Source organism: Clupea harengus, chromosome 17 (assembly GCF_900700415.2).
Source record: "Clupea harengus chromosome 17, Ch_v2.0.2, whole genome shotgun sequence".
Lineage (NCBI taxonomy): Eukaryota > Metazoa > Chordata > Actinopteri > Clupeiformes > Clupeidae > Clupea > Clupea harengus.
The window spans coordinates 635,001-659,516 of record NC_045168.1 but is presented as its reverse complement, the minus strand read 5'-3'; the positions used below and the strand labels follow the sequence as shown (position 1 = coordinate 659,516).

At 44.2% G+C, this 24,516-nt stretch overlaps 2 protein-coding genes across 19 annotated transcripts in view; both read right to left on the bottom strand.

Moving 5' to 3' along the window:
• Nucleotides 1-745: 745 nt before the first annotated feature.
• Nucleotides 746-6,513, bottom strand: ssr1 (signal sequence receptor, alpha). Of its 4 annotated transcripts, none has more exons than XM_012823717.3 (9): nt 6,325-6,513; nt 5,164-5,288; nt 4,841-4,940; nt 4,180-4,442; nt 3,699-3,775; nt 2,947-3,025; nt 1,750-1,843; nt 1,159-1,173; nt 746-898 (listed from the first exon to the last, which is right to left on the bottom strand). In XM_012823717.3, the coding sequence occupies exons 1-9, from the start codon at nt 6,392-6,394 to the stop codon at nt 831-833; spliced, it is 891 nt and encodes a 296-aa protein (XP_012679171.1). In that variant the 5' UTR covers nt 6,395-6,513; the 3' UTR covers nt 746-830. The 4 variants fall into 4 exon arrangements, with proteins under 4 accessions (XP_012679171.1, XP_012679170.1, XP_012679174.1 ...); XM_012823716.3 differs by having other exon boundaries at nt 4,835-4,940; nt 6,325-6,511; XM_012823720.3 differs by lacking the exon at nt 1,159-1,173 and having other exon boundaries at nt 6,325-6,512.
• A 264-nt stretch (nt 6,514-6,777) lies between these two features.
• The window catches only part of LOC105896900 (LIM zinc-binding domain-containing Nebulette-like), an 86,447-nt gene continuing 68,708 nt past the window's right edge, over nt 6,778-24,516 (bottom strand). For 9 of the 15 annotated variants that reach the window (XM_031584016.2, XM_031584021.2, XM_031584020.2 and 6 more), the window contains 21 exons: nt 24,072-24,182; nt 22,156-22,257; nt 21,073-21,177; nt 20,239-20,352; nt 18,969-19,070; nt 18,561-18,665; nt 18,132-18,239; nt 17,282-17,392; nt 16,859-16,966; nt 16,320-16,430; nt 15,361-15,465; nt 14,770-14,874; nt 13,945-14,049; nt 13,526-13,618; nt 12,013-12,105; nt 11,535-11,639; nt 10,934-11,120; nt 10,551-10,643; nt 9,834-9,983; nt 8,698-8,813; nt 6,778-8,376 (listed from right to left, as the gene is read on the bottom strand). In XM_031584016.2, the coding sequence (XP_031439876.1) occupies nt 8,200-8,376; nt 8,698-8,813; nt 9,834-9,983; nt 10,551-10,643; nt 10,934-11,120; nt 11,535-11,639; nt 12,013-12,105; nt 13,526-13,618; nt 13,945-14,049; nt 14,770-14,874; nt 15,361-15,465; nt 16,320-16,430; nt 16,859-16,966; nt 17,282-17,392; nt 18,132-18,239; nt 18,561-18,665; nt 18,969-19,070; nt 20,239-20,352; nt 21,073-21,177; nt 22,156-22,257; nt 24,072-24,182 (2,406 nt within the window). In that variant the 3' untranslated portion in view covers nt 6,778-8,199. The remainder of the gene's footprint in view (nt 8,377-8,697; nt 8,814-9,833; nt 9,984-10,550; nt 10,644-10,933; nt 11,121-11,534; nt 11,640-12,012; nt 12,106-13,525; nt 13,619-13,944; nt 14,050-14,769; nt 14,875-15,360; nt 15,466-16,319; nt 16,431-16,858; nt 16,967-17,281; nt 17,393-18,131; nt 18,240-18,560; nt 18,666-18,968; nt 19,071-20,238; nt 20,353-21,072; nt 21,178-22,155; nt 22,258-24,071; nt 24,183-24,516) is intronic. The other 6 variants (XM_031584013.2, XM_031584015.2, XM_031584017.2 and 3 more) reach the window with 6 other exon arrangements.

The following is a 24,516-nucleotide window of genomic DNA, read 5'->3' as shown; positions in this document are numbered from 1 at the left end:
GAGCATATCTTCTAGTTTTTGTTGATGTTTTGCTGAGTGACCCTGACATCATCACAAACAATGTGAATAAACCCTGAAGAGTGTGAATCAGTGTCTATGGTTTAAACCTGTAAATTAACCATTTCTGTCAAGAGATCACCAAAACAAAAACAAAACAAGAGAAAAAAAAACAAAACAAAAAAAATAAACGTAACCCCTTTTCAAGGACAGATGTCTATCCTAATGTTCATCTAACTGCACATACTTTTCAAACTTCTTCCCCCCACCTCACAGCTTTCTTGTTCTTCTTGTCCAGATTTTTGGGGGGGAACTAGGAGTCATATTACTTTACATATTGTTTGGAGAGGGCAGACTCTATAAAGGGCGGTACTAGGTTCTCTCTGTGTGTGTGTGTGTGTCTCTCTGTGTGTGTGTCTCTGTGTGTGTGTGAATGTGTGTGTGTGTGAATGTGTGTGTGTGTGAATGTGTGTGTGAATGTGTGTGTGTGTGTGTGTGAATGTGTGTGTGTGTGTGTGTGTGTGAATGTGTGTGTGTGTGTGAATGTGTGTGTGTGTGTATGTGGGGTGTGTGGGGTGTGTGTGAATGTGTGTGTGTGAATGTGTGTGTGAATGTGTGTGTGAATGTGTGTGGTGTGTATGTGGGGTGTGTGTGGGGTGTGTGTGTGGGGTGTGTGTGTGGGGTGTGTGTGTGGGGTGTGTGTGTGTGGGGTGTGCAGGGTGGGGTTGGGGTGAGCACCCTCCCCAGCGATCATGAAGCGCAGTGCGGCCACAGTGTCACGTGACCAACCAGCAACTGTGCCATGCCTGCCTGGCCTGGCCTGGCCGGGCCCCTCACTCGTCTGAGCCTGCCGAGCGCTTCTGCGTCCTCTTGCGGGGCGACCTTCGGGGGGACGCCTTGTCTGAGAGGGAGGAAGATACGATACATCAGAGAGGGACGGGTTAACACACCATCATATACCCAGAAGATAATCCTTCAGTCAGCTCAATCAGCCACTGGGATTTGATGGACTGACCACAAGGGTTGACAAGAACTGAACAATGCCAAACATGAAGGGTAATATTCATTACTAATAAATCATTTTACTTGACTGATGCTGACAAACACTAAGCTCTGTTTCTGTACTACTACTTCATCATCCTGAGAGAAGGGGTGCCTCACCTCTCCGACTTTGCACTGAAGATGCCGGGGAGGAAGAGAGGAGGGGGGAAAAAAAGGAGAGAAAGAGAGAGAGAAAGAACGAGTGAGTGCCCCAAGCAGAGACAGCAAGAGAACCAGGTGGTGAGAACCAAAGCATACATGCAAACATTACAGAGGCTTGACAAATAGAGTTTCCAGAGCACCGACACCACTAAACATGCAGCAGAGGGAAGGAGAAAGCGGGTTTATTTTTAAAGCATGCATTTCAAATCACCTAAGTTAGCCATTCAAATCTATGATGACAACAAATCATATATTCAACCATGCACCTTTATAGACTTGAGATTATGATTTCAAAAACAGGATATAGCGATGTTGTACAATACACACACAACTACAAGCAAACACGTGACCTAATCACTGCAGGAAGAGGGAGAAGAGGGAGCCTAATGTACTGACGGCCACATGAGAGAGGCTATGTGAATCCATTGGCAAGGCTACTACACAGGTGGAGATGCTTTAAGCAAGTACAGAGGTGCAGATGACGGAGGTGCTCAGGATGTGAAGGTCACACGAAGGAAGGCATGTCAGACTGAAGGCTGCTTTACTCACTGATCTGATTAAGCGTCTCCTGGGGGATCCAGTCCATGTCGACATCACCGTGGCTAGAGGTACCCATCTCCACCTTAGCAACAGGTCTTCTCCTCTAGAGACGGCACAGGGGGGTTTAAGAAAACAATCAAAATAGTCTGTGAGGTCCAAACGCTAAACCCTAATGAGCACATCCAAGTGCCTGAATTCCATTAACCTGACCCAATAACGGAGTGGGTGGGAATATTCTTGCTCTGTTGAAACCTGCTTAATGGCTTTTCTTCTGATGTACTTGATGGACGGACAGGCCCACAGGCACATGCATGCATTCAAAAAAGCTGAGCTGATAGTAATGCAGCCTTCATTTACAGCCTACAGCATTCCTGTGGCTACAGATGAATCATGGTGATTTTATGTGGTTACAAAACCCTTCTTCCAACACTGTGTTTCACTGTATTATGTAAAATATTTTATGCTGAAGACTGAATATTATGCTTTTTTTTTTTTTTTAACAGCTTTTCGATTATCAATAGTATTGCTCCTCCGGACCTCCACAAACTTTGGACCTAGTCTCAAAAAGCCTGTGCTCACAAAATGCCATATGCTGTCTGATGTTCTCAAGGTGAGCCAATCGCTGGGAGAGTCTGCCAGTTGCACACTCACTGGATATCTGTAGTAATTTGCAGGATTAAGTACAGTTCTGAAACTTATGGTAAGAGGCCACTTAGTCATTAGCATCTTACAATGATGCCTGTTGCACCAAGGCATAATGACTAAATCTGACAAATCTCTTCTAAAAAGAAACGCCAGGCGAAAGCAGAGGTCTGTTTAGCATGTTGTTTAACTTCCAAACCAGGCACAAGGTGACCCAGTCTTCATGTGCCCACTCCAAAGGCATGAGAGACTAAACCCAGCCAATGGTCATTGTCCTGACAAGCAAACGTTCTGTCCTGTGTCTCCTGTCTACCTTCATCATCTGCAGAAACATGGCTGCCTTATCAAACTTTCTTTTCCTGCTTCTGCTGTGCCTCTCCTGGGAAAACAACATGATGGGTTACAACCTGCACTGCACAAGCACCTACACATGTCAGTGACTAACAATGTCTCATCATCACCGTACGGGTTCTTGCACTGGCTAGTTACTGGGTTAAGGTAGGGCGTTTCTGGCATGTGTGTGGGTTATGAATGCTTGCGTTTCTACATGCACTTGTCTTTTACCTTTCTTGACTCCAGCAACTGGTGAAGCCCAACGGCAGCCAGGAGTCCAAGACCAGAGAGGAAGACGTACATGAAGATCCTGAATAGGTGAGAGAAAAAGCAGAATGACATTAAGAGTACAACAAAAGTGTACGTACAACAACGCCCCCTGGTGGCAATTCAGAGATCTCAGGTTGCTCCATAAAACTGTTACTCCAGTGTTTGTATAGATAGTTTTGTTGACATCTTAAATTACAAAAGCAAACCACTGATTCAGTGCCACTAGTGAAACCAAAATTCTGCAATTTGAGAATTAAAATGTTTTGCGACGCTGCATATGTTCTTTTTACAGCAGACATTGTGCAAAAAAAATTGCAGAAAATAAGCCTTGATGTTCAATTGCAGCTTAATTCCACTTCTTCTGGCCTCCTGACGGTGGTATAAGATTACACCGTCTGTGTCAAATGCCACTGCTTAATGTTCCACTCGTTTACTGTCAGGTGTGTGACGGATTGACGACCGCGGTGAGATTAGCTTGGTAACAAAGCTGGATCTCATTACAAGTTAAAGAAAATACTTGCACATTATGTTATTCTGCCTTGAAATTGTAAATAGTGTTTGAACTTGATATTAAACTTAAGGCATATCGTGGAGTCCACCTGTTTATTTAGCCATAAATAATAAATAAATAACTAACTAACATTCACTAAATCCTGGAGAAACTGAATAATGTATATGTAAGAGGATTAACAACTAAGAAAGCATTCACATACGTCTCTCCATCCAAGCCATCCTCCCTCTCTGTGACGGTAACAGTCTGGTTGAACACTGCATCCTGAAACACATTGCCCTGATGGGGGGGAGAGAGAGCGAGAGGGTCAGAAAATGCATGGCAACAGTGAACCATGGCCTTCAACTCCATCTTGCAGTCAACCATCTGAACCACTATCCAAGGCATGCTACACAAAATGTCAAGTGAATCCAATTTTTTTTCTTCGTCTGCGTTTCACCCACTTCTCTTCTTGAAAATCAAAGCTTGTGCATCAAGAGTTACAATTAAGGCTACATTCCATGTCATACATGTCTACCACATATCACATACAGTATACTACACTAAACCTAGCTGCCCACAGTGCTCCACCTACTGCAAGACTGCCAATTCAGTCAAATCAGCTCAGTATATGACAAAAATATAGTAGCTTATTCACTTTTTTAAATCTGAGGTGAGCACTAGAGCAGCAGAACTGAACTCACATTGCTGTCCTTGTAGTTGAGGTTGATGACCAGGCCGAAGGGGCGTCCTCCCATGGGCTCGGCGGGGATGAAGGAGTACTCGAAGGTGGCCTGGCGCTGAGGGGGAACCACGAGGCCCAGCTGCAGGGCCGTGAAGTTCTGGATGTAGAACTGGAAGTCCTGCGGGTAGCGGAAGGAGGCGTCCAGGGACTCCACCACAAAGTTCTCCGCGCCCTTGTTGGTGAAGCCCATCAGGAACTTCACAATGTTGTTGGCTGGGAAGTCTGGGGATGGGAAGGAGGAAATTAGGATGCGAGTCAAGGGTAAGAGCAGCTATATGAAAGGTGTCCAATCTAAGCGACAGTCTTGGCTTTCTGTCTGATTGCTGAAGCAATGCCAGCTTTCAAAATATTCTGCAGTTGTTCATGGCATCATGTTATTTAATTTCTCTCGACAGATTTCAGGTCACACTGTACTTTCTCTGCTGATAAAATATGATTGTAATCAGAACACTAGATTGACGACTCCAGTTAACCTCAACTGACCCCATTATCATCAAATATTTCTGAATTCTTAATGTCAATTTCTGTCCAACAACATCAGACTCATCTGAGCAGGAAAACAAGCAGGCAGAGGCAAGAACTGATTAAGAAAAAGTAAAAATGGCTTGACTCACACTCACCATCTCCTTTTACAAAGAGAATGGTTGTATCGGCATGCGGAGAGGCCTTGACCTCTCCCGTTAGTGCTTCTTCCTCCTCCTCTTCCTCTTTTTCTTCCGTCTGTGTTGCAAAGGAAGAAGAATGTTTAATAAGCATAATCAAAGAAGTATGTCCTTAGTGTGGCAAGAGTAAGGGAACAACCATGTTCAGCAAATCATTGAGGTACAACCTACAAAAGGAGCCCTTATTATCTATTCTCAATAAATAATTCTACGCACCCCAGAGCCAAACTAGTGAAGTATGAAAACACACACACAAGGAAAACAACAGGCTGAGCACTTACCAACTCCGTGTGTTCATCATCCTCCACTTCGGCCTCGTCATCCTCCTCGGCAATCACATCATCTCCTAAATCTTCATCGGCAGCCTCCTCGTCCTCTGTAGCATCCTGTGCTGCTACCAATGGTCCTACATTACGGCAAAATGACGAGAGGTTTAGCAAGGACTAGGATACGTCATGGACTTTCAATCCATGCGTGTGAGGGCAAAGCACAAGTAACAAAAATATGTAAATGTAACTACTAGCAACTGTTACTATAAGCCTTGGTCGATTCCAACCGTGGACGTTGCATTGAAGTCCATGCACAATCTGTTGGCTAGCTACAGTTTGATAAAAACGCTCTGAGGAACGCTCAGAAATGTCTCTCAGAATGGCAAACGCTAACCATTGCTAGCCAAAGCTGAAAATGGCCTGGCTTAGTTCTGAAAATAACTGGGACAAGAGGACAGGACCCTGAAGTGGACTCCTTGGAGAGACTACAAGTTAGGAAACAGCTCTGTGGGTTCACGGTCTTGGTAGCCTTCCTATCCTAGTTGAGCTGCTACACTTACTAACGTTAGGATAAACATCCTCTAATCCAACAGCCAAATTACGATTTAACAGTTGCTAATGCACATAATCTTAATGCATCTAATTTATAAATGAATTACTTTTGGTTAGTTTAGTTGACAATAATATCGCAACTAGCAAGCAGACTTAGTGTTACTTAGCGAACGCCGTCTTGACAGGGTAGCATTCACCATGCTAACTTCAAACAACTTATTGGCTGACTAACATTAGATTATGTTAGCGAATGCTAACTAGCCATTACTTGTGGCTAAGGAGGTAGCGGGCTAACCTACATATCTAGCCAAGCCGTAAGGACACGTCAGTCAAGTGCAGTTGATCACAAAAGCAAATAACCCAAAGTAGCTATATAAATCATACGATCATGACTATATTTCACAAACCAGGGGTATCGGACATGCTACCAAACAATGTGCACTAATGAGAAATAGCTACTGTAGCGTTAAATTCATTTAATGTCAGTGCGTATGGACTGGCCTTCCACTCAATGCGCCACCTTAGCACGTCAGCTAACTGGCTAGCTTTTACCGTTGACTGAGCGGCAGTTTCAAGCCAAGGAGGCTATTTAATTGACAGTACTCAATCAGTCTCACTTACCTTTCATTATAATCGTTGTTGGAAAGGCTAGTAGCAACAGTAAAAGTAACCTTGGTAGAAACTTCATCATTTTACAGTATATCAGAATGCCGATTCTCTCAGCAATGAGCGGCACGGTGCTCAACTCGTTGTGCTTCCCTTAGGTTCCTTCAAAGCTCTCGCGCAAGCGCAACATTGGGGCGTGCAGGATGTTCGTCTTATTATTCTGCTTCAGCAGTTTCCTTATTCAGTTTAAACTCACATTGCCCCCTGCTGTTGTAGCGAGTAACAGTCACTATCGTGTAAATAATACGTTGGAAATGGGACTAAGAGAATTCATATTTTAAGTTTGGAGAAATATAAAACATTTTAGTAAACTCATAAATATTAGGAAAATACATTTTTATTTTGGGTTCAAATGCATTCAAACGGTAGTTCCTAAACATAAGTAAAACATAACGAGGCAAGCATCTATGAATGTTGACAAAGCAGTTTATTTGCCACACATGTGAACCACCGCAATTAATAAAAACTCAGGTGCATTGTTATCAAAAGCAATTATTGTCTGGTACAGTGCATCTGTTAACACAATCAAATCAACAAAGGGAAACACCTTTTTTTGTACAAGAAAATCGTAACTCAAGACTGATGTGCAGAGTTTTGATTAAAAACCATTTGTAAATTAGATGAGCAACACACTATGGAGTTTAATCTGGAGTTTAATAATGTGGAATATTCTGGACAATATCCATTTTATCCATGACTCTGCTGCAGAAACATGGATCTTAAGGGTGTACTGTATATATGTATCTAAGTGACAAAATGATATATTGCTTATATAACTGGCATATTTTGGACTGCCCTTATCATAGTCTCTTCATCCAAACAACCTTGAGATTCAGCAGTACTAATATACACAAATATCTTTTTTTCATGGTCTTCTCATGCCATTGGCCACAGAAAGAAAACAACTTGCTGGAACTTTGCTTCAACATGTTTCATAAAACACAACTGTAGGAGACAGTGATTCAATGGCTACTCACTGGATAGAGTTGGGCAGTGCCTCTGAAAACTTACTATGGATCCCAGTTAGTATTCTGTACATGCATATTTTATACAGCCATAAAACACAGTCAAGGTCAATGAGACAGGAGACATTGTTTACCATGTCTACAGCACTGAACAACAGTTGCAGAGTTGGTTTACACAATATTTTATAAGAAAAAAAGTGTTAATAATAACATAACCGGTTATGGTTTGCAGACCATCTTACTGGAAAACTTGGAGCCTGACACTCAATGTTTTTCCTTTTTTGTAAATCATAATATAATAATAATAATAATAATAATAATAATAACAATAATAAAAAATGTATTAGTGACAACATCTAAATGTGAAAGTTAAACAAAAATAGAAACACAAAGGAATAAAACAAGGCAGGTCTGTCCTTCGAACAGAAGTCCTGGGGGCAGGGCAATTCTATTTACCATTCAACGCATATTCATATTCTCTCTCTCTGCTTATATTACTGAATGTTACTACCTGAGTAGAACAAGACAAACTGTCATAATCCGTTTCAATTTATTTATCCGGGACCAAAACAACATGACATTTTAATCCCCTTACCCATAGCTGAATCACAGTTTTGTAAAGCAAGATGTGTATTAATATGTGGCACAGGAGGAGCGGAATACTTGTCCAGGTTATGCCCATAAAGATCTAAACAGCGGGACTAAAATTATGGCTGTAATGTGTTTCTCGGAACTAGAATGCACTTGACTCCTCAGCCTCCCAGGACTTCTATTGTGCCCTCAGCTTGGATGGGGGCCGGGGTGGGGTTTGGGGGACGGCATGCCCCCCCCCCCCCCCCCCCCAAAAAGGACCAGGCCCTCCCCTCTAATTGAAGAACTCCACATAGTTGGCGGGTAGCATGCCAGACTTGCCGGTCCTTTGAACCGTGCCGTACATCCAGCCCTCATCAATGGGCTGGGCGTTGATGATGACGTCGCCATCGCGGAAAGACACCTCGTCGTGGTCCTGGGCAGCGTAGTCGTAGAGCGCGCGGTACACTCTCTGAAAGTGGAAGAGATGGCAAACAAAAGTTAGGGTTAACTGCTGCTGGCTACAGTTGATATCTCTACTTGAGATTTGTTTTACATTTACTGTACATATTTTTCATGTGGAACAATACCAGGTGTTCCATAAATACAGTTGCAACTGCACTGTTGTCAAAAGACTTTGAAATAACTCTCTATTTTTAACACCAGCGGTGCGCACAACACAAATTAAGCTGTAGCACAACATAGTGTAAAGAAGTATATTGGCTAGACAGTACTGAGTAATCAGCAGTGTGAAAGAACAATCTATGATTTCCTGCCGTGCATTGAGACTCACCATGGGGGCAGATTGAGGGGGGGACTGGACAGACCTCACTGAGGACATGCTGCCTTGGTGCATGTAGTACCCCTGGTGCTGTCCTCCTTGGTGGTACGCGCCTGGAAGCACAGGGACTGAGGGTCAAAAAAAGAAATACAGCTGAGAGATATGAGGGGGGAGGGTTGAAGTGTAGTGGGTTTAGAAGGGACCAGGACCCAAAGGTGAGACATCCGGCAGGCTAAAACAGGTGGTGGAAGAGGTGGTTTATCTTCACATCAGCACATCTCTGTGTTAGGTCTTCATTAAAAGGCACAAATATAGTGTTCATCAAACTGCAAGTGTGAAACAGTTTTTGTGGGTCAGGAAGCATGGTTAAAGAGAAGGACCGTGGACAAACAACTCCAAATCCAAAGGACTCCCAGTGGGGCTGACCTGTGAACTTCGTATTAGAGCAAGACTAAGTTATTTGGGGTAGTACGATAAGCATGCTGTGTACATGGGAGAGAAGAGCAGTCGAGTTATTCCACTCCATTCCAGGGGTGCCTGTAATTCAATTTGCACTTTAGTGGGAGGGACGGTTATGGTGATGGTGATCCTTTTTGACAATGCAAACTAAAGTTGCAAATGTGACCCCACATGGGATGGTTGTAATGGTGTAATGCCATATCTGAAGTATGTGAAGTATGCAAAGGACGTAATCCCTGCATACCTGATAGAATGCGAGTGCAAAAAAACTCAAGCATGCATTATGAAAAATGGCCAGAGTGAGAGAGAGGAACGTCCCAAGCAACACAGTGAGCTATTGGAGAATTAACGTGACTGTGGATACTGTGGAATACGGTGACAAACTTCTGTGCACTCCTATCCATACATGTTCCAAAACCACAACCAAAATGTCTAGGCTGATAAACAATTGAATGACTTAAATAAATAAATAGCTTATTTCTCAATATTTCTATTTACTTTAGGCTGTTTATGTTGCTTTTCTTCTGCTAACATTTTCCAGGCTGAGCACACAGACAGTAGACAGAAATCCTGGGAAACGTAGTCTTTTAATTTATCATTTACCAGTACTAGTATTTACTACATATTATATCTGGACAACACACTGCACCTATCCCTCTCTGAGCGTAACCCTGTGCTATCAGCGCTACCTCTGTCCTGCTGGGACTGCAGAGTGGAGCTGCTACTGCACACAGACAGGCTCCTGTCCCACAGCTCTGAGCCGACGGAGCTGCATGCAGACTGGGCCTGGGAGGGCAGCGACTGCTGCGACTGCTGCCTGCTCAGGCGACTGGCCCGACCTGACGCACGGCCACCACCAGGGGGCAGCAGATAAGCGAGAAGCACCGCAGAGCGTGACAGAGAGAGAGCAAGAGACAGGGAGAGGCCACAGGAGCAGGACGAGCCAGGACAGGTGATGGACAGAATGGGGGGGAAAAAAGAAGTTTAGAGAAATTCTAATGTAAGGTAAGAAAGGTAGATGACAAAGGTGAAATGACAGTCATGATGTTTATGTGTTTATGATTGTATGATTACATACAAAAAGTTATATCAGTCTGGAATTGGCAGAGCAACCTGCACTTGTGGTGCAGTGCAAGCTCATTTGATTAAATGCACAAAGAAAGTAATACAATATGGTGCTGTGATGCTGTATGGTAAGAACAAGCAGCACATCGATAATACACACACACACACACACACACACACACACACACACACACACACACACACACACACACACACACACACACACACACACACACACACACTTTAAAACAAGGACTCACACACTATACTGTAAATATAAAATGACTGATAAATGCTTATGTCAATAAATAAAGTGACTGAAATGAGAGGGAGAGCAGTACCAGACAGTCTCTGCAGGCTTTTAGACTGAATGTTATCCTCCACTGGGTCCAAATCAAAGATGGACCCAGGATCAGTGCGCCACACCTGCAAGTCTTCACAGAGATAACAGCCATGACAGGAAAGAGAGATGAGCAAAGGATAAAGAGGTACAAACAAAGGATAGAAAATGGATATGAAAAGCAGAGAGGAAAGGTAGGAAGGATAGGTGGAAGGAAAGCTGATAAGGCTAGGAAAGGATAGAGAGAGAGAGGAGAGAATGAGACAGAAAGTCAAAGAAAGAGAAAATGAAAGAAAGATAAAGAGAGTGAGAGAGTGAGAGAGAGAGAGAGAGAGAGAGAGACTGGGAGGAGTATACTGCTTGTGGATGTAAAAGGACACTAACCTACATTGATGCCCGGTCTACGGTCCATCTCTACCACCTGTGGGTGCACGCCTTTGTAGGCTGCCTCGCTCATCACCTGGTTGTTGTGGTGGTGGTGGGGGTGCCCGCGCTCCATGCCCATGTGATCCTCCAGGCCTGGGGTGGTGCCCCGACCCCGCGCCCGCTCAAAGTCCTCATGGTACTTGGCCTGAAGGAGGAGCACGGTACAATGAACATAAAGAACAACACAACCATCCTTCTAGATTTATTAGGACACACATACACAAACACAAACACAAACACAAACACACACACACTCACACACACACACACACACACACACACACACACACACACACACACACAAACTCAAGGGGTGCTTTTGGTCAGAGAGCAAGAAACTCCACACTGGACACCAGGCAGAAAACTTTATTAATTATTAGTGTGTAAATATACACAAGGCATTAGTTACTGGCCGCAACAGTTACTGCTTTTCCAGTCAGCAGCGGACAGTAGGTTTGTGTACCAGTTCACAGAGACAGGAGGTGCAACACGACCACTCAGGGTGAGGGTGAGTAGTGTTATATCCTTGGCAACCGTGTCATGGTGACCGGCACGCTACCATGGAGATGTTGTTCTGAGATTTGCGGACACGCCTCATTTCAGGTGTGTCCAGTTCTGAGCAGAACCGCCCTTTGACCTCCTGCAGATCCTTCTGGTACTTTATCTGAGGGGGGGATTAGAGAAAAAGAAAGAGAGAGAGAGAGAGAGAAAAGAGAGACAACATAAACCATGAATGATGATCTTTACACGCTATCCCCCTTGTGCCAAGTATATAAAAACACCAAAACTTACCATTAAACCTTAAAATGTATAGTCTTGTAAGAATTGTATTCATGTACTGTAGTAACCGATCTACACAGAACCTTTTCTACACAGAAGATGCTATTTGTTGAAAAGGCAAATCCCCTTAACTTGAATGATCCCTACAGAGCCTTTTAAGGCCTCTTATATCGTGTTTCCACAGGAAAAAAAGAACTCGTTTTCAACAAGTGTCCACTCCTCATGCTTGGGAGCTGGCCATGCAGGTGCACACTTGCCGAGCTGATGTTCTGCTGGTTCTGCTTCACCCTCTCCAGTTCCGGGGTCATCCCGACATTGGTGGCCTGCCCCGCCGGCTTCTTATATTTCACCTGTGGACATGAAATAAAACATTCACAATACAGCGGTATATTATGGCCTGTGAACCCAAACCACTATCTAAATGCTCAATGAACAACACACACAACAGCCTTTTTCAAGGGTATCTAGAACAGAGATTTTATATTTGACCTCCTAACAGAGCGTGGCAGGAACTTCATTACAGTCAAGACAAGTCAGCTTGTCTGAAGAACATCAGTGTTTGAAACGCTGTCATTCTATTTTGTGTTATGTATCAGCCAGTGCCTATGAGTTTAAGAGAGGGCACTGTTTCATAATGGAAAATAGCAATACCGGTGCAACAACAGGGTCAGAACAACCTTGATGTATTGACACAGTCCTCACTAAATAGTAATCTGTGTATTCTGTATGAGTACGTTGGGACAAAGTTTCACATGAGAAAACTGCAACACAAAGAGCAACAGCAGAGTCATTGTATTATTGGTGATGTACAGGACAAAAGGAGCCCATGATATTTAGAGACCTAGCTCTCCAGTGAACAACAATGTGTATTAGTCCATGATTCCACGAGGAGGCCACATTTCGTACAAAAAACAACTGCAACACAAAAGCCACAAGAGGACAATCCCAAACAGGGCCGGTGACCTCCTCCATCACAGAGGGTCCAGGAGGAGGGGCCTCCTCACTCTTCAGAGTCCCACGCCAGGGCTCATCATTAACGGCGTCCGGGTGGGCTGACACCGTGGCCCTGTTCTGTCAGACTGGCACCAGAACTCCCCCTGATGCCGAGCTGGCCGGGCCCCGAGTGTCTGCTGCACTCAATGGAGGATTGTGCTGCGCCGGGGTCTCTGCTGGCTGGTAATGACTGGATCTGGACCTGGAAGGGGGCCAAGGCTTGGAGCGGTGACTGTGTGAAAGTAGCTGCTAGGCGGGTGAGTTCAAGGCCACACGGGGCAACTCATCTGATGGACAACCGTGACTGTTTTTCAACAGAAGTGCGTGAATCTAAAGAAGGCTGCTATGAACATACGGGAATCTGGATGAACTACAAAGACTTGTTTTAAAACAAAATCCCCCCTCCCTAATGTTGTGATTAAGGAATACAGGAGCTTGATGAGCGTTAAATGTGTGGGTAAATTGGGCCTTCCATGTTAAAATATGTTAATAACCAAGTATAAATTATGTAATACATCTGCTTGAAAAGAAAAAAAACTTCTTTCTTCCCAAACCAACAGTAAAAACTTAACCAAAGACAAACCTCCGTTTTGAACAATCCTTAAAAAAAACATTCAAATTTTCAAAACAAAGTGAAATTATAAGTGAGGTGGTGGTTACGCAGTGAGGCAAAGATTAAGGAGTATGTGTGTGTGTGTGTGTGTGTGTGTGTGTGTGTGTGTGTGTGTGTGTGTGTGTGTGTGTGTGTGTGTGTGTGAGCTGAGCTGATGTTCTCACTGAGCTGATGTTCTCCTGGTTCCGGCGGACCCTCTCCATATCTTGGGTTTCCCTCACTGCGGTTCCACTGCCAACACCCTCCCGGTACTTCACCTGGAGAACCAATCAGGCACAAAAAGTACACCAGTCATATCTCTTGTACCACAAACATTGGTGGTATGTATATGATTCCTTGATGTTAACTACACATTAAATCACATCACTTACAAAACATCTGACATAAGTATAGACAGTACCCAGAAAGTGAGTTATTCAAGACTGAGACTCTACGGTGGTTCAACCAGCAGTGTATACAACACCAACAGAGATAGGAAGGTAGGACCTCTGAGGACAAACAGGTAAAGGGACAACTCCGACAGGACGTGTCACTGTGACAGTCACAGAGAGTGGTGTCCCCTCTGGGCAAAGTGAACACTCACATCGCTGAAGTTCTTCGCATTCTCCCTGGCTAGCACAATCTCAGGTGTCTCTGTGACAGAGGACATCAGTCCTCTCATCAGCTTCGAGTCCCATGTGTACCTCAGCTGCACGCATACCCAGACACAGACATACACAAACACAGACACACACACACACACACACACATATACACACACATGTACAGACACATGTACAGACACAAATACACACACACACAGACACACACACACACACACACACACACACACACAGGTAAAGGGTGAGGGAGGGACATTCATTGATGCACACAGGCTGAACCATGAGGGAACAGACATGGCCAGTTGAAATGACTTTTGGCGCAGACAAAATCCATTACTAGCAATCAATTTAATTGATGTTAGCCTCAGATCCACAGAAAGAGGGAAACTTTTGCGTGTGCTAAACCCTTCAACTATGGCCCACAACGAACAAACGTCAGGATAGAGTTAACAAAGAATGGACCATTACAAATATTTTCCCGTCAAAAGAAATAGTTTTCTTTTGTGCTAAAAATGTAATCACCTGATCAGAACAGACGACACACATAATTGGCTATCTCATCACCAAAACTTAATGATAGAAACAGTATCTAGGGACTAATGTTAGAGGGTGTTCTCTAACTAAAGTTACAGTTACAGTTATATTATAGTTAATTGTAGGCAGCTTAGAGGTGGTCGTCTGGTTAGCGTCCCAGTGGCATTGATCTGTCTGCGGTGCAGGAGATGTGGCTGGAGTTTAGATGAGGATGCAGAGTGCTGCTAGGGCTACGATGGGAGTCTGTCAGGCTAACCCAGGGCTCTACTCACTGAGCTGATGTTCCTCTGGTTGGTCTTCACCCTCTCCATCTCTGGGGTGTCAGACACAGCAGCACACGTGCCCTTCAGTCTCTCCGCCTCATCCTTGTATTTTTTCTACGAAGAGGACAACGTCTCTTTAGTTTCAGCAACAGATGGGTTTTTTTGTGGTGCGTGTCGTAAATAAAACAGCAAACAATTTGAACATGTACATGTCAAGGTCATATGAGGTTACATCTTATAACTGTACTGCCATTTTGAACAGGTCTGTCGGAGGGTTTGTCAGTGCAAGCACAGTGTAAACTGACACACGCACTTTCAAAGTGAACTTATAGTGAATTTGTCTCTTGGTGACTCCATCAGTGCTTTTCTTACTGTCTTAAACACCTAAGCTGTTCTATGCCGCATGAATGCTATTGAGGCCCAGTTTGATACAAGTCAGTACTTTTGTTACAGGTTGTTTTCCTTTCAGTGCACCTGGATAAATATTTGATTTCTGGTGCTTGATCCCACCGGTCTCTTTGTCAAGGTGACAGGCTGAGTTCTATTACACTCCAGTAAAGGGAGCTTAAGGGAGGGGCAGAAGAGTGACTGACAGCTCACCTGACTGTACACGTCTTTCAGGTAGGCAGCATGCAGGAGCTCCGGGGTGTCAGTCACTGTGCCGTATATGTTCTCTTTCAGCTGCTCCTTCTGCTTATAGTTCAGCTAAAACACAAACAGAATTGCATGAATCACACACACACACACACAACGTGACTCAACTCAACCCAACATGAGGTATCGGAGCACAGGCTCTGTGTTTCTGTATGGGTGTGCCTGAAGCATAGCCCTCTCATTCAACAGCTCCATTATGCAATAATCTCATTCAACCCCAAACTCTTAACTCATCCTACGCTTCAAGCTCTCATTTACACACTACACATGGGCAGGATATCTCAAAGAGCAGATTAAGAACACTTATATCATAATTCAAATGCAGTGACGGCGCTTTTATATTTCTATATTCCTCAGATTGTATTCTTTAGACTTTAGACTATTGGTGCTATGTATTGTCTACCTTATAATTTCTTTATGATATTCTACAATGTGAGCAACTGGAACATGACCCAATTTACCCTCTAGGATTAATGAAATATTTCTAATTCTGACAGTGTCCCAAAACATGCCATCATAAGCTATCTGAGCAGTAAGTGAAAGTGCCTTACTCTCTCTGCAATAGTCAGGAGAAGAGACATGAAGGTTGTGGAGGTTGACTAAGTGCAATGATGTAGAAGTCCTGCCATAACTACTGAACTGGTCTGTACATCTACTGTGTGCACTAAGCAGACCAGCGGCTTCCCTGAGAAAAATGTAACTGCAGGGCATTGGACAAAGTACTGCAAACATGCCTATTATGCTTGGTGAGCGCTATATGGTTTTGTGTGTGTGAGACAATTTGAGAAAAAGGTATTTCTAAAAATAGAGAGGTCATTCATCATCCAATTCATGATCAAGCTAAAGTGAACCACGTACTGAATGTGACTTCACTCAGTGAGAGGACAGTGTGAAGAGTTAGTCACCTGGCTGGTAATCTCCGAGGCCTTCTTGGCTCTCTGGATCTCCAGAACACCGGCGCTGATCTCCATACCTTTGCCAATGATCTCCGTCTCGAGATCTTTGCGGTACTCTTTCTGCAGAGCAAGGATGGGATCAGAGCCGCAGCATCAACACGCTGTGTGTGTGTGTGTGTGTGTGTGTGGGGGGGGGGGGGGGGTGGGTGAGCAGGTAAAAGACTGTGGCAGTGTTGGGTTTTTCTTTTCTTTTTTTTAGAAATATGTCCTCATCAATCAGGAGGTACAGGGACGTCAACTGAAGGTTTGCCAGAACAAAAATAGCAGATCTAGCAGATATCTCTTGTTTGTTTCATGCAAACCTTCAGTGAAGTGTTTTAATTGTGTAAACCACGGCGGTACTCTCTGAATGTGTTTGCCCGTGAACTCAAGAGAGGGGAAACACAGTGTGATACCCCATCATGGATTAGGGCATGATATAGAGCCTATACTATCACACAGAACTGAGGCATGACTGACTCCAGACCAGCAGGAGCGCCAAACGGTACCTCATTGAGGATCTGCCCGGCGTTCTTCACCCGCAGCAGGTCTGGGGTGTCCTCCTCCGTCATTCCCTTCCCTTTCACCCCCAGCTCATGATCCTTCTTGTACTCTTTCTGTGGAGAGGAAGAGCAGACTGTGGGGTCTCTGTGACCAGCTGTGTTTGGTTCAAATGAAGGCATGGTGTTCACTGGTATAATTGTATTGTTTGTTTGTTTTTTTATTAATTTTTTATTGGATATATAGTAGATTTCTGGGTTTGTTCTTTCAACTGAACATTGTGCTCATCAAAGAGAAGTTACCAATAAGACAACATTAAGCAATTAGTTATGGAGTCAATTGAGTAGAGTTTAGTAGTCAATTGAGTATTTAGGGACAATCCATGTTTGATTTCAGAATGTAGAATTTAGAATGCCTGAAGGGGGTCTTACATCACTAATGAGGCTGCTGGCGTGGCGGGCGGTGATGTATGCTGGGGTGAGGTCCACGTCCACCAGGGCCTTGCCTCGGATGGTGTCCTCATACTCCTTACGATACTCCCTCTGAGCCAAGAGAAAGACAAGGACATGGGCAATGTCTCAAAAGCAATGCTGCCATGCAAACAATACATTCCCTTTAGTATCAAAGAGCTCAAAAGGATAAAATGCAAATGCAAAGCACAAATGATAGAATACTGGTGTAAATGTAAGAAAAAGCACAAATGATAGAATACAATAGTGTAAATGTAAGAAAAAGCACAAATAAAGATATCATTCAAGACTACATGGAGTTGGCTGCAGGGGGACTCAAAAGCAGCCATTTGTTTTTTACTGAGGGTTTCATCTCAGGGTTGTTTGCTGCGTGGGAGAGGGTCACTGCGATCCAGTAAATATGCTGAACAAACGCCCACCCGAGCACACTCAAGACATCCATGCAGATGCCATACTGTGTACCATCCATCCAAGTGAGCGGGGAGGGCTGCTTCCGCAGCACACTGAACACACTACTCTGTCATTCTGCTGAGTGTTGTGTGTTACCTCCGCCAGGGAGGTTATGTTTTCACCCCGTCCGCTTGTTTGTTAGTTGGTTGGTGTTTATTAAAAGGATTACACAAAAACTACTGGCCCGATTTTCATGAAACTTAGTAGAAAGGTGTATCATGGGCCAAGGAAGAATCCTTTGAATTTCGGAGCGGATCCGCCCGGTGACATTATAAGGGGGCTGCTGGGCCTTGGCAGGGGTATGCACACTAATGAGTGCTATTCTAGTTTTGTTATATCATCGCATCGTGGTGTGGCATACCTCACTTTGGATTTTCTGCGCTTCCTTGGACATTTTGTAGGACTGAGTGTCCACAAACTCCATCAGGGACTTGCCTCTTGATTTCTCGTACTCTTCTTTGTATTTGACCTGAGTGGCACACAGAAGGATGAGGTCAGCGTACCCAAGCCACCCATAGAGGCATGCCTTACAAACACTACTAAATAAACAGCTGAGTTTGTGCTGTGTCTATTAGCATTTACTAGATGACTACACGTGCATGTAAATGTCTAAAATGTTTGCACTCTGAGCTCCTATACAATCCTCAGTGAATCTACTGCAAACTGGCATGACCAAAGCAGAGTGATATGTATAAAGTACGTTCTTATTATTTATAGTCCTTTCTTGTTCGTTTGGACAGATCGATCTCTTACGGACTGAATCCCTCCCAGTGGGATGTGAGCTACTGACCTGACTGTGCAGCACGGCGTTCTCCTTGTGGTGGAGCTGTTCCGCTGTGTCCAGAGCTGTGTGGTAGTGGCCCTTGGACTGCTCATACTTCTTCCTGTACTCAACCTGAAAAAAGGCCACACAGCACCCTCAGAACCTGTCATGCTGTAAAGCCGTAGGCGTGGATCTGAAATGCAACAGCTGTAACTGCTGTAATATGCAGTGCTGGACAGATACACTGATAGATAGATACACAGAGTTAGATGATGTTTGATTAACTGTAGATGCTGTGGATGGTTCTGTAAGGTCACTGTTGTGTGGTAAGACAGCATCACTGAACATCTTTACTGATGTGGAGTGAAGTGTAGTATAAAAGAGCATAGATGAGTATAGAATGTAGGGTATGTATGGATGAGTATGGAGGAGTACATTGCTCTGGAGCTTGCTGGCATGGAGAGCATGTCCCAGATGAAGCAGGTTAGGCAGATCTGTGGCTGGTTCGTTCTGATTCTGGCCGCTCTTGTACTTCACCTGAGGGTAAACATGAACACACACACACACACACACACACACACACACACACACAAAGAGTATGTTTAATATCCTGAAATGACCTTTAACCATGTTTTCCACAGAGCAGCCAGTTTGTGTCATGTCATAGAGACAGCAGTGTGCACACAAGCAAAAACACAACACGCATACACACACACACACACACACACACACAAAAGAGCACAGGGAGTTTGTCATCACTAAAACATCTTCCTTTTGGCTTTGACCCCTATGACCCTGAAGGAGCTCTCTTAAGAACACTCTCTTAAGTTCCCAGCGAGCGACACAACTATGCCCCTGTGTCCCTGTGGCCAAACACACAGCAGCCCATGGTGTCCACCCACGCAGTGATTCATAGAAAGCCTGTCCTTTAGCATCAACTCAGCTGAGCCTCTGGATGCCCCCAAAGGGTCTGTGTTACCCCAAATATGCAGAGTGCCTCCACTGTAGAGCACCCTGGGTTAGTTTTACTGCAAGTGAAGAGAGCAGCCCCCTAAGCACGTTTCAAATGTTGGACAGGCCAGAGTTTTACACCGCTAGGAGTTAACATCAGGGGGCATCAGAAAGATAGCCAATCAGAGAGAGAGACGAAGGAAATAAAGAGTGAGACTACCCTAACACTTCTGGGTTACACAGTGGTATGTGTTTATTTATGAGTCCTTGTTAAGGCCCTGTGAATGATTCTGTTTCCACTGATATATCTGTGCAAAGAAGGGCAACTAGCAGTTTGGGCAACCTTAGTCAGCCCTGGAACCTCTCAATTTGCGTGTAAAAGGTTACCAGGGAAATGGTTGCTAAGTGGCACGAATAACATGCGTTTGAAGGGCAATAAACGGGACCTGAATGAATGAATAAGAGAAAGAGGCGAACGTGCGAAAAGACCCCCGCCCCCTCAGCCCACGCTCGGCTAATGGTGTTCACTCCAACACTGGACAAACTCTCTATGCCTGCTGACTTTCATATTTCTCCTTTAAATAAAACCTGCTAAGCTAACACCATTTTCAAAGAGCGTTCAATGGTGTGTTTGAATTGAATACCATAACAATATGAAGTCTGCTTTAGTTTCTATATATACTGTATACTGGTGTACTTATATTTAAGTGTGTATAGGTGTAGACTGGTGGATGGCTGTTTACTACACACTCACCTGGCTGGCGAGGGCTGAGGCTGCCTGAGTGTGTTTGAAGGACAGACAGTCTCCTGGGTTATACTGGTGCTTCTGTCCCTTCTGGTCCTGGTCAAACTTCTCCCTATACTTCACCTGTGGACATACAGTATGAGAAGACACAGTCCCCCTCAAACAGACAGACACATTCAGAGATTTAAAAGACAAGTGACAGTGAATAGATTGAATGAGAAGGTTTTGAGAGAGAACATGTGGGAAGAAGCATCGGCGGCAATGAATAGATGAAAAGAACATGAAAATAAAAGAATGGGAGAAAAAAGGAAAGACAGACAGCACACAATCAGACATTTCAGCTGTGCTTAGTCTCCAGTGCACCTTGCTGTTTGTGCGATTATGATGACTCAGCTCCTGGCTCTCACAGACCGAGCGAGAGAGAGAGAGAGAGAGAGAGAGAGAGAGAGAGCAATCCAACTCCACCATGTCTGCTTTTGGGCCATAATTACTGACATAATTAACGCTTGGCTTTAATCCTCCATTAGGGGTGACTATAAACCTTAGCCATGTGATAGCTTATACATTGCAAATGAGAATAGTGAAAGGTCGATTTAAAATGGAATTCCACTGAAGAAGTCACATGGTCTTAAACCATGCGTCCTAATCTGCCTCAGCCCAACACTGTTGTTAGCATCCTGCTCTTGTTTTACGCTAGCAGCACGACTGTGGTGTGTGATAAAGAGGAGGACTGTACCATCCTGTTGGTTGCTTTTACCAGTGTTACGGTGTTTTCTCTAAGTGTGTTTACCAGTGTTATAGTGCTTTCACCATTTTTTAAACGGTGTATAATGAGTTTGATACCTGACTGGCCAGAGTAGAGGTCTTCTTTGCGTGCTCGATATCAGGCCTGTCCAGTACAGACTGCGTATTGTACGCCTCAGCCTTGTTCTTACTCTTATATGCCACCTGTGACCAGAGAGAGAGAGGGAGAGATGGGGGGAGAGAGAGAGAGAGAGGAGAGAGAGAGAGAGAGAGAGAGAGAGGGAAAGAGAGAGAGAGAGGGAGAGGGAGAGGGAGAGAGAGGAGAGAGAGAGAGGGAGAGAGAGAGAGAGAACAAGAGTGTAAGTTACTTCTGTTGTTTACGCTTCACCTGGTCGCAAGTTTTATACCCTGGGGAGGACACATACTGATGAGACCGTGTGTCAGCAATGTAGCCTACTCCAAGTCACTTTGGATACAACTGTCTGCAAAATGACTGAATGTAAATGCACCTGAGATCATTGAATATAGCTCTGAAACAAACCTAAATAAATGACACCACAAAACACAACTGTATTCTAAGTTTCACCCTTGTACCTGATGGGATTCTGTATATGTGGGCGGTTCTGTTCAGCTTCTCATCCAGACATGAAATCTAAAACCAACCCAGCAGAGTGATGCAGTAATGATGCAGGCTTTCTTTGCCATTATGGTTATTCTGTATGCAAGACAGAACAGCTGGGTGGTGTAGGAGCAGAGGTGCTTAAAGTTTTATGAATGCCACCAACACACTCCCTCTCTCTACACCCTATACACACTGACTAACACAAGGAAACCATCCCCCTAAACACACACACAAACACACACAGCAATACACACACGCATACAGCAGCACACACATTAAGATGTGTACCAACACGCTCACACACACACACACACACAGCAACACACACACACACACACACTCACACACACACACACACACACACACACAGCAACACACACACATACACAGCAACACACACACACACACATACACACACACACACACACACACACAGCAACACACACACACACACACACACACACACACACACACACACACACACACACACACACACACACACACACACACACACACACACACACACACACAGCAACACACACACACACACACACACTTACATTACTGGCCAGTTTGTTTGCTTCCGTGGCATTGCGTATGTCTGGTCTGTCCACCACTTCACTGAATGTATGCATGTCCTGCTTTCCCTTCCTGTACTCCAGCTGATGACAAGAACATTACAGCATTAAAGATGTCACTCACACATGCCACTGCTGATGACATCATGATGACAGCATTAAAGATGTCACTAACACATGCCACTGCTGATGACATCATGATTACAGCATTAAAGATGTCACTCACACATGCCACTGCTGATGACATCATGATGACAGCATTAAAGATGTCACTAACACATGCCACTGCTGATGACATCATGATTACAGCATTAAAGATGTCACTAACACATGCCACTGGTGACATCATGATTACAGCATTAAAGATGTCACTAACACATGCCACTGCTGATGACATCATGATGACAGCATTAAAGATGTCACTAACACATGCCACTGGTGACATCATGATTACAGCATTAAAGATGTCACTAACACATGCCACTGGTGACATCATGATTACAGCATTAAAGATGTCACTAACACATGCCACTGGTGACATCATGATTACAGCATTAAAGATGTCACTAACACATGCCACTGCTGATGACATCATGATGACAGCATTAAAGATGTCACTAACACATGCCACTGGTGCCATCATGTGCATGCTATGCTGCTGCACTGCACTGTATATCCTTCCTAATGAAACATAAATACAGACGTTTACTTTCACCTACTGACCTACAAAAAAGCAAAGAGAAAAGACCACTAATCTCTCTCACATCTCTGCTAATATATAAATATATATTTTAATATTATATTATATTATATTATACACAACAAGAACACCCACAAATAAATAAATGAAACCAAAACCCATTCTCAGTTCACATGTGTACTAGCTTCCACACATTCAGGGCACTGGCCTCACAGCAGGAGGGCTTCTTGATCTAACGGCATGAAACAATTAGAGATATCGATCTGTGCGTGCAGCTCTGCTGATTAGCCGCGGCTGGGCTACAGTCGGTGGACAAGCAGATGGTCTCCCTGCACTGGTCTCTCCCGTAGTCCCGGTTTCAGATGACTTCACAGCAGTCAGTCAGGAGACACGGGGGGGGGGTCATGACAAAAAAAGGATCCTGTTCCTCACCGAGTGATAACTGCATTAAGCGCTGGCATTAGAGTCAGTCTTACAACCCCACTTGTCTTGTTTCATTAGTGGTTGGAAGTGGATGAGGTCTTTAGGAGTGGGTAGAAATGCAATGCAGTGTAAAGCAAAGTCATGTAATGTGGCATTGTGTAATATTAATGCAATGACAGAAATGGACCTCAGTACTACGGACGCCTGTAGCCACTCTTCACAAATGCTCCATCTGATGCTGGGAGCGTGGTCATGGCCCAGCCTCTCTCACTGTATACCCCAGAGAGCCTCACAGGCCCCCGGGGTTGCATTGTTCATATCAGGGATGTCACTATGGATGCACATCACATCAACGGGACTAACTGGGACACCATCACATGCATATTGGTCCTAGTTACAGTCGACTCACTGTCCTGCTCTAGGCTTTCCACATGCTGCAGTACTGGAATCTAACTCTAGGGGCAGCGTTTGTGCATAATTGAGGTTAGGATAGAAGTATATGAAAGAAAATGACATGCACTACTGGACATTGTGTAATGAATTGAATGAATAATCGTTAGTTTATACTAGTTATAAAACTGTGTATAGACAGGCATGTTGTAATCAGTGTTCAATTTCATTAACTCCAGCTGGGAGGGTCACTGGCCTCATTTGCCCACCAGTCCTGATAATCAAATCAAATGCATGAGCCAGATGTATTGATTGGCTGGTAGCCGGCAGACAGTTTGTGTCATCTTTTCTGAATGTAAAACCCCATTGCATGGTGGGTAATTACTTCACTCTGCTTCTTGTTGACCTCCATGGCATGCTCAACGTCAGGCAGGGTCTTCATGTTGGTATAGCTGGCTTTTCCTTTCTCCGCCTCGTACTTCTCCGTGTACAGTTTCTGTGAAGACACAGTGAGGGAGATAATAAAGACTTTTTACACACACACACACACACACACACACACACACACACAGTGACACACACACAGTGACATTTTAACTTTAATGGAGTGTGTGTAATTTTGTAATGGGTTAAATTATTTAACATGGAGCTGTTATACTGAAAGTGAGTGCCTGATGTCAAACTCAATTATATGGACCATCCTGAGACACAAAGGCAAAACACAGAAAGATAGGCACACACACATACACACACATTCTTAGTTCAAGGACAGTACAATGCTGAGGCACCCAAACAGCAAATGGCAGATTCAGTAGGCATCCGCCAGTAAG

Bases quoted from the DNA above. Each gene is read 5' to 3' on its own strand.
- ssr1 (XM_012823716.3), bottom strand. From the start codon at position 6,394: ATGATGAAGTTTCTACCAAGGTTACTTTTACTGTTGCTACTAGCCTTT. The intron at 5,289-6,324 runs GTAAGTGAGACT...GCCGTAATGTAG, and splicing joins AACAACGATTATAATGAAAG to GACCATTGGTAGCAGCACAG. The intron at 1,844-2,946 runs GTAAAAGACAAG...TGCCGTCTCTAG, and splicing joins AGTTGCTGGAGTCAAGAAAG to AGGAGAAGACCTGTTGCTAA.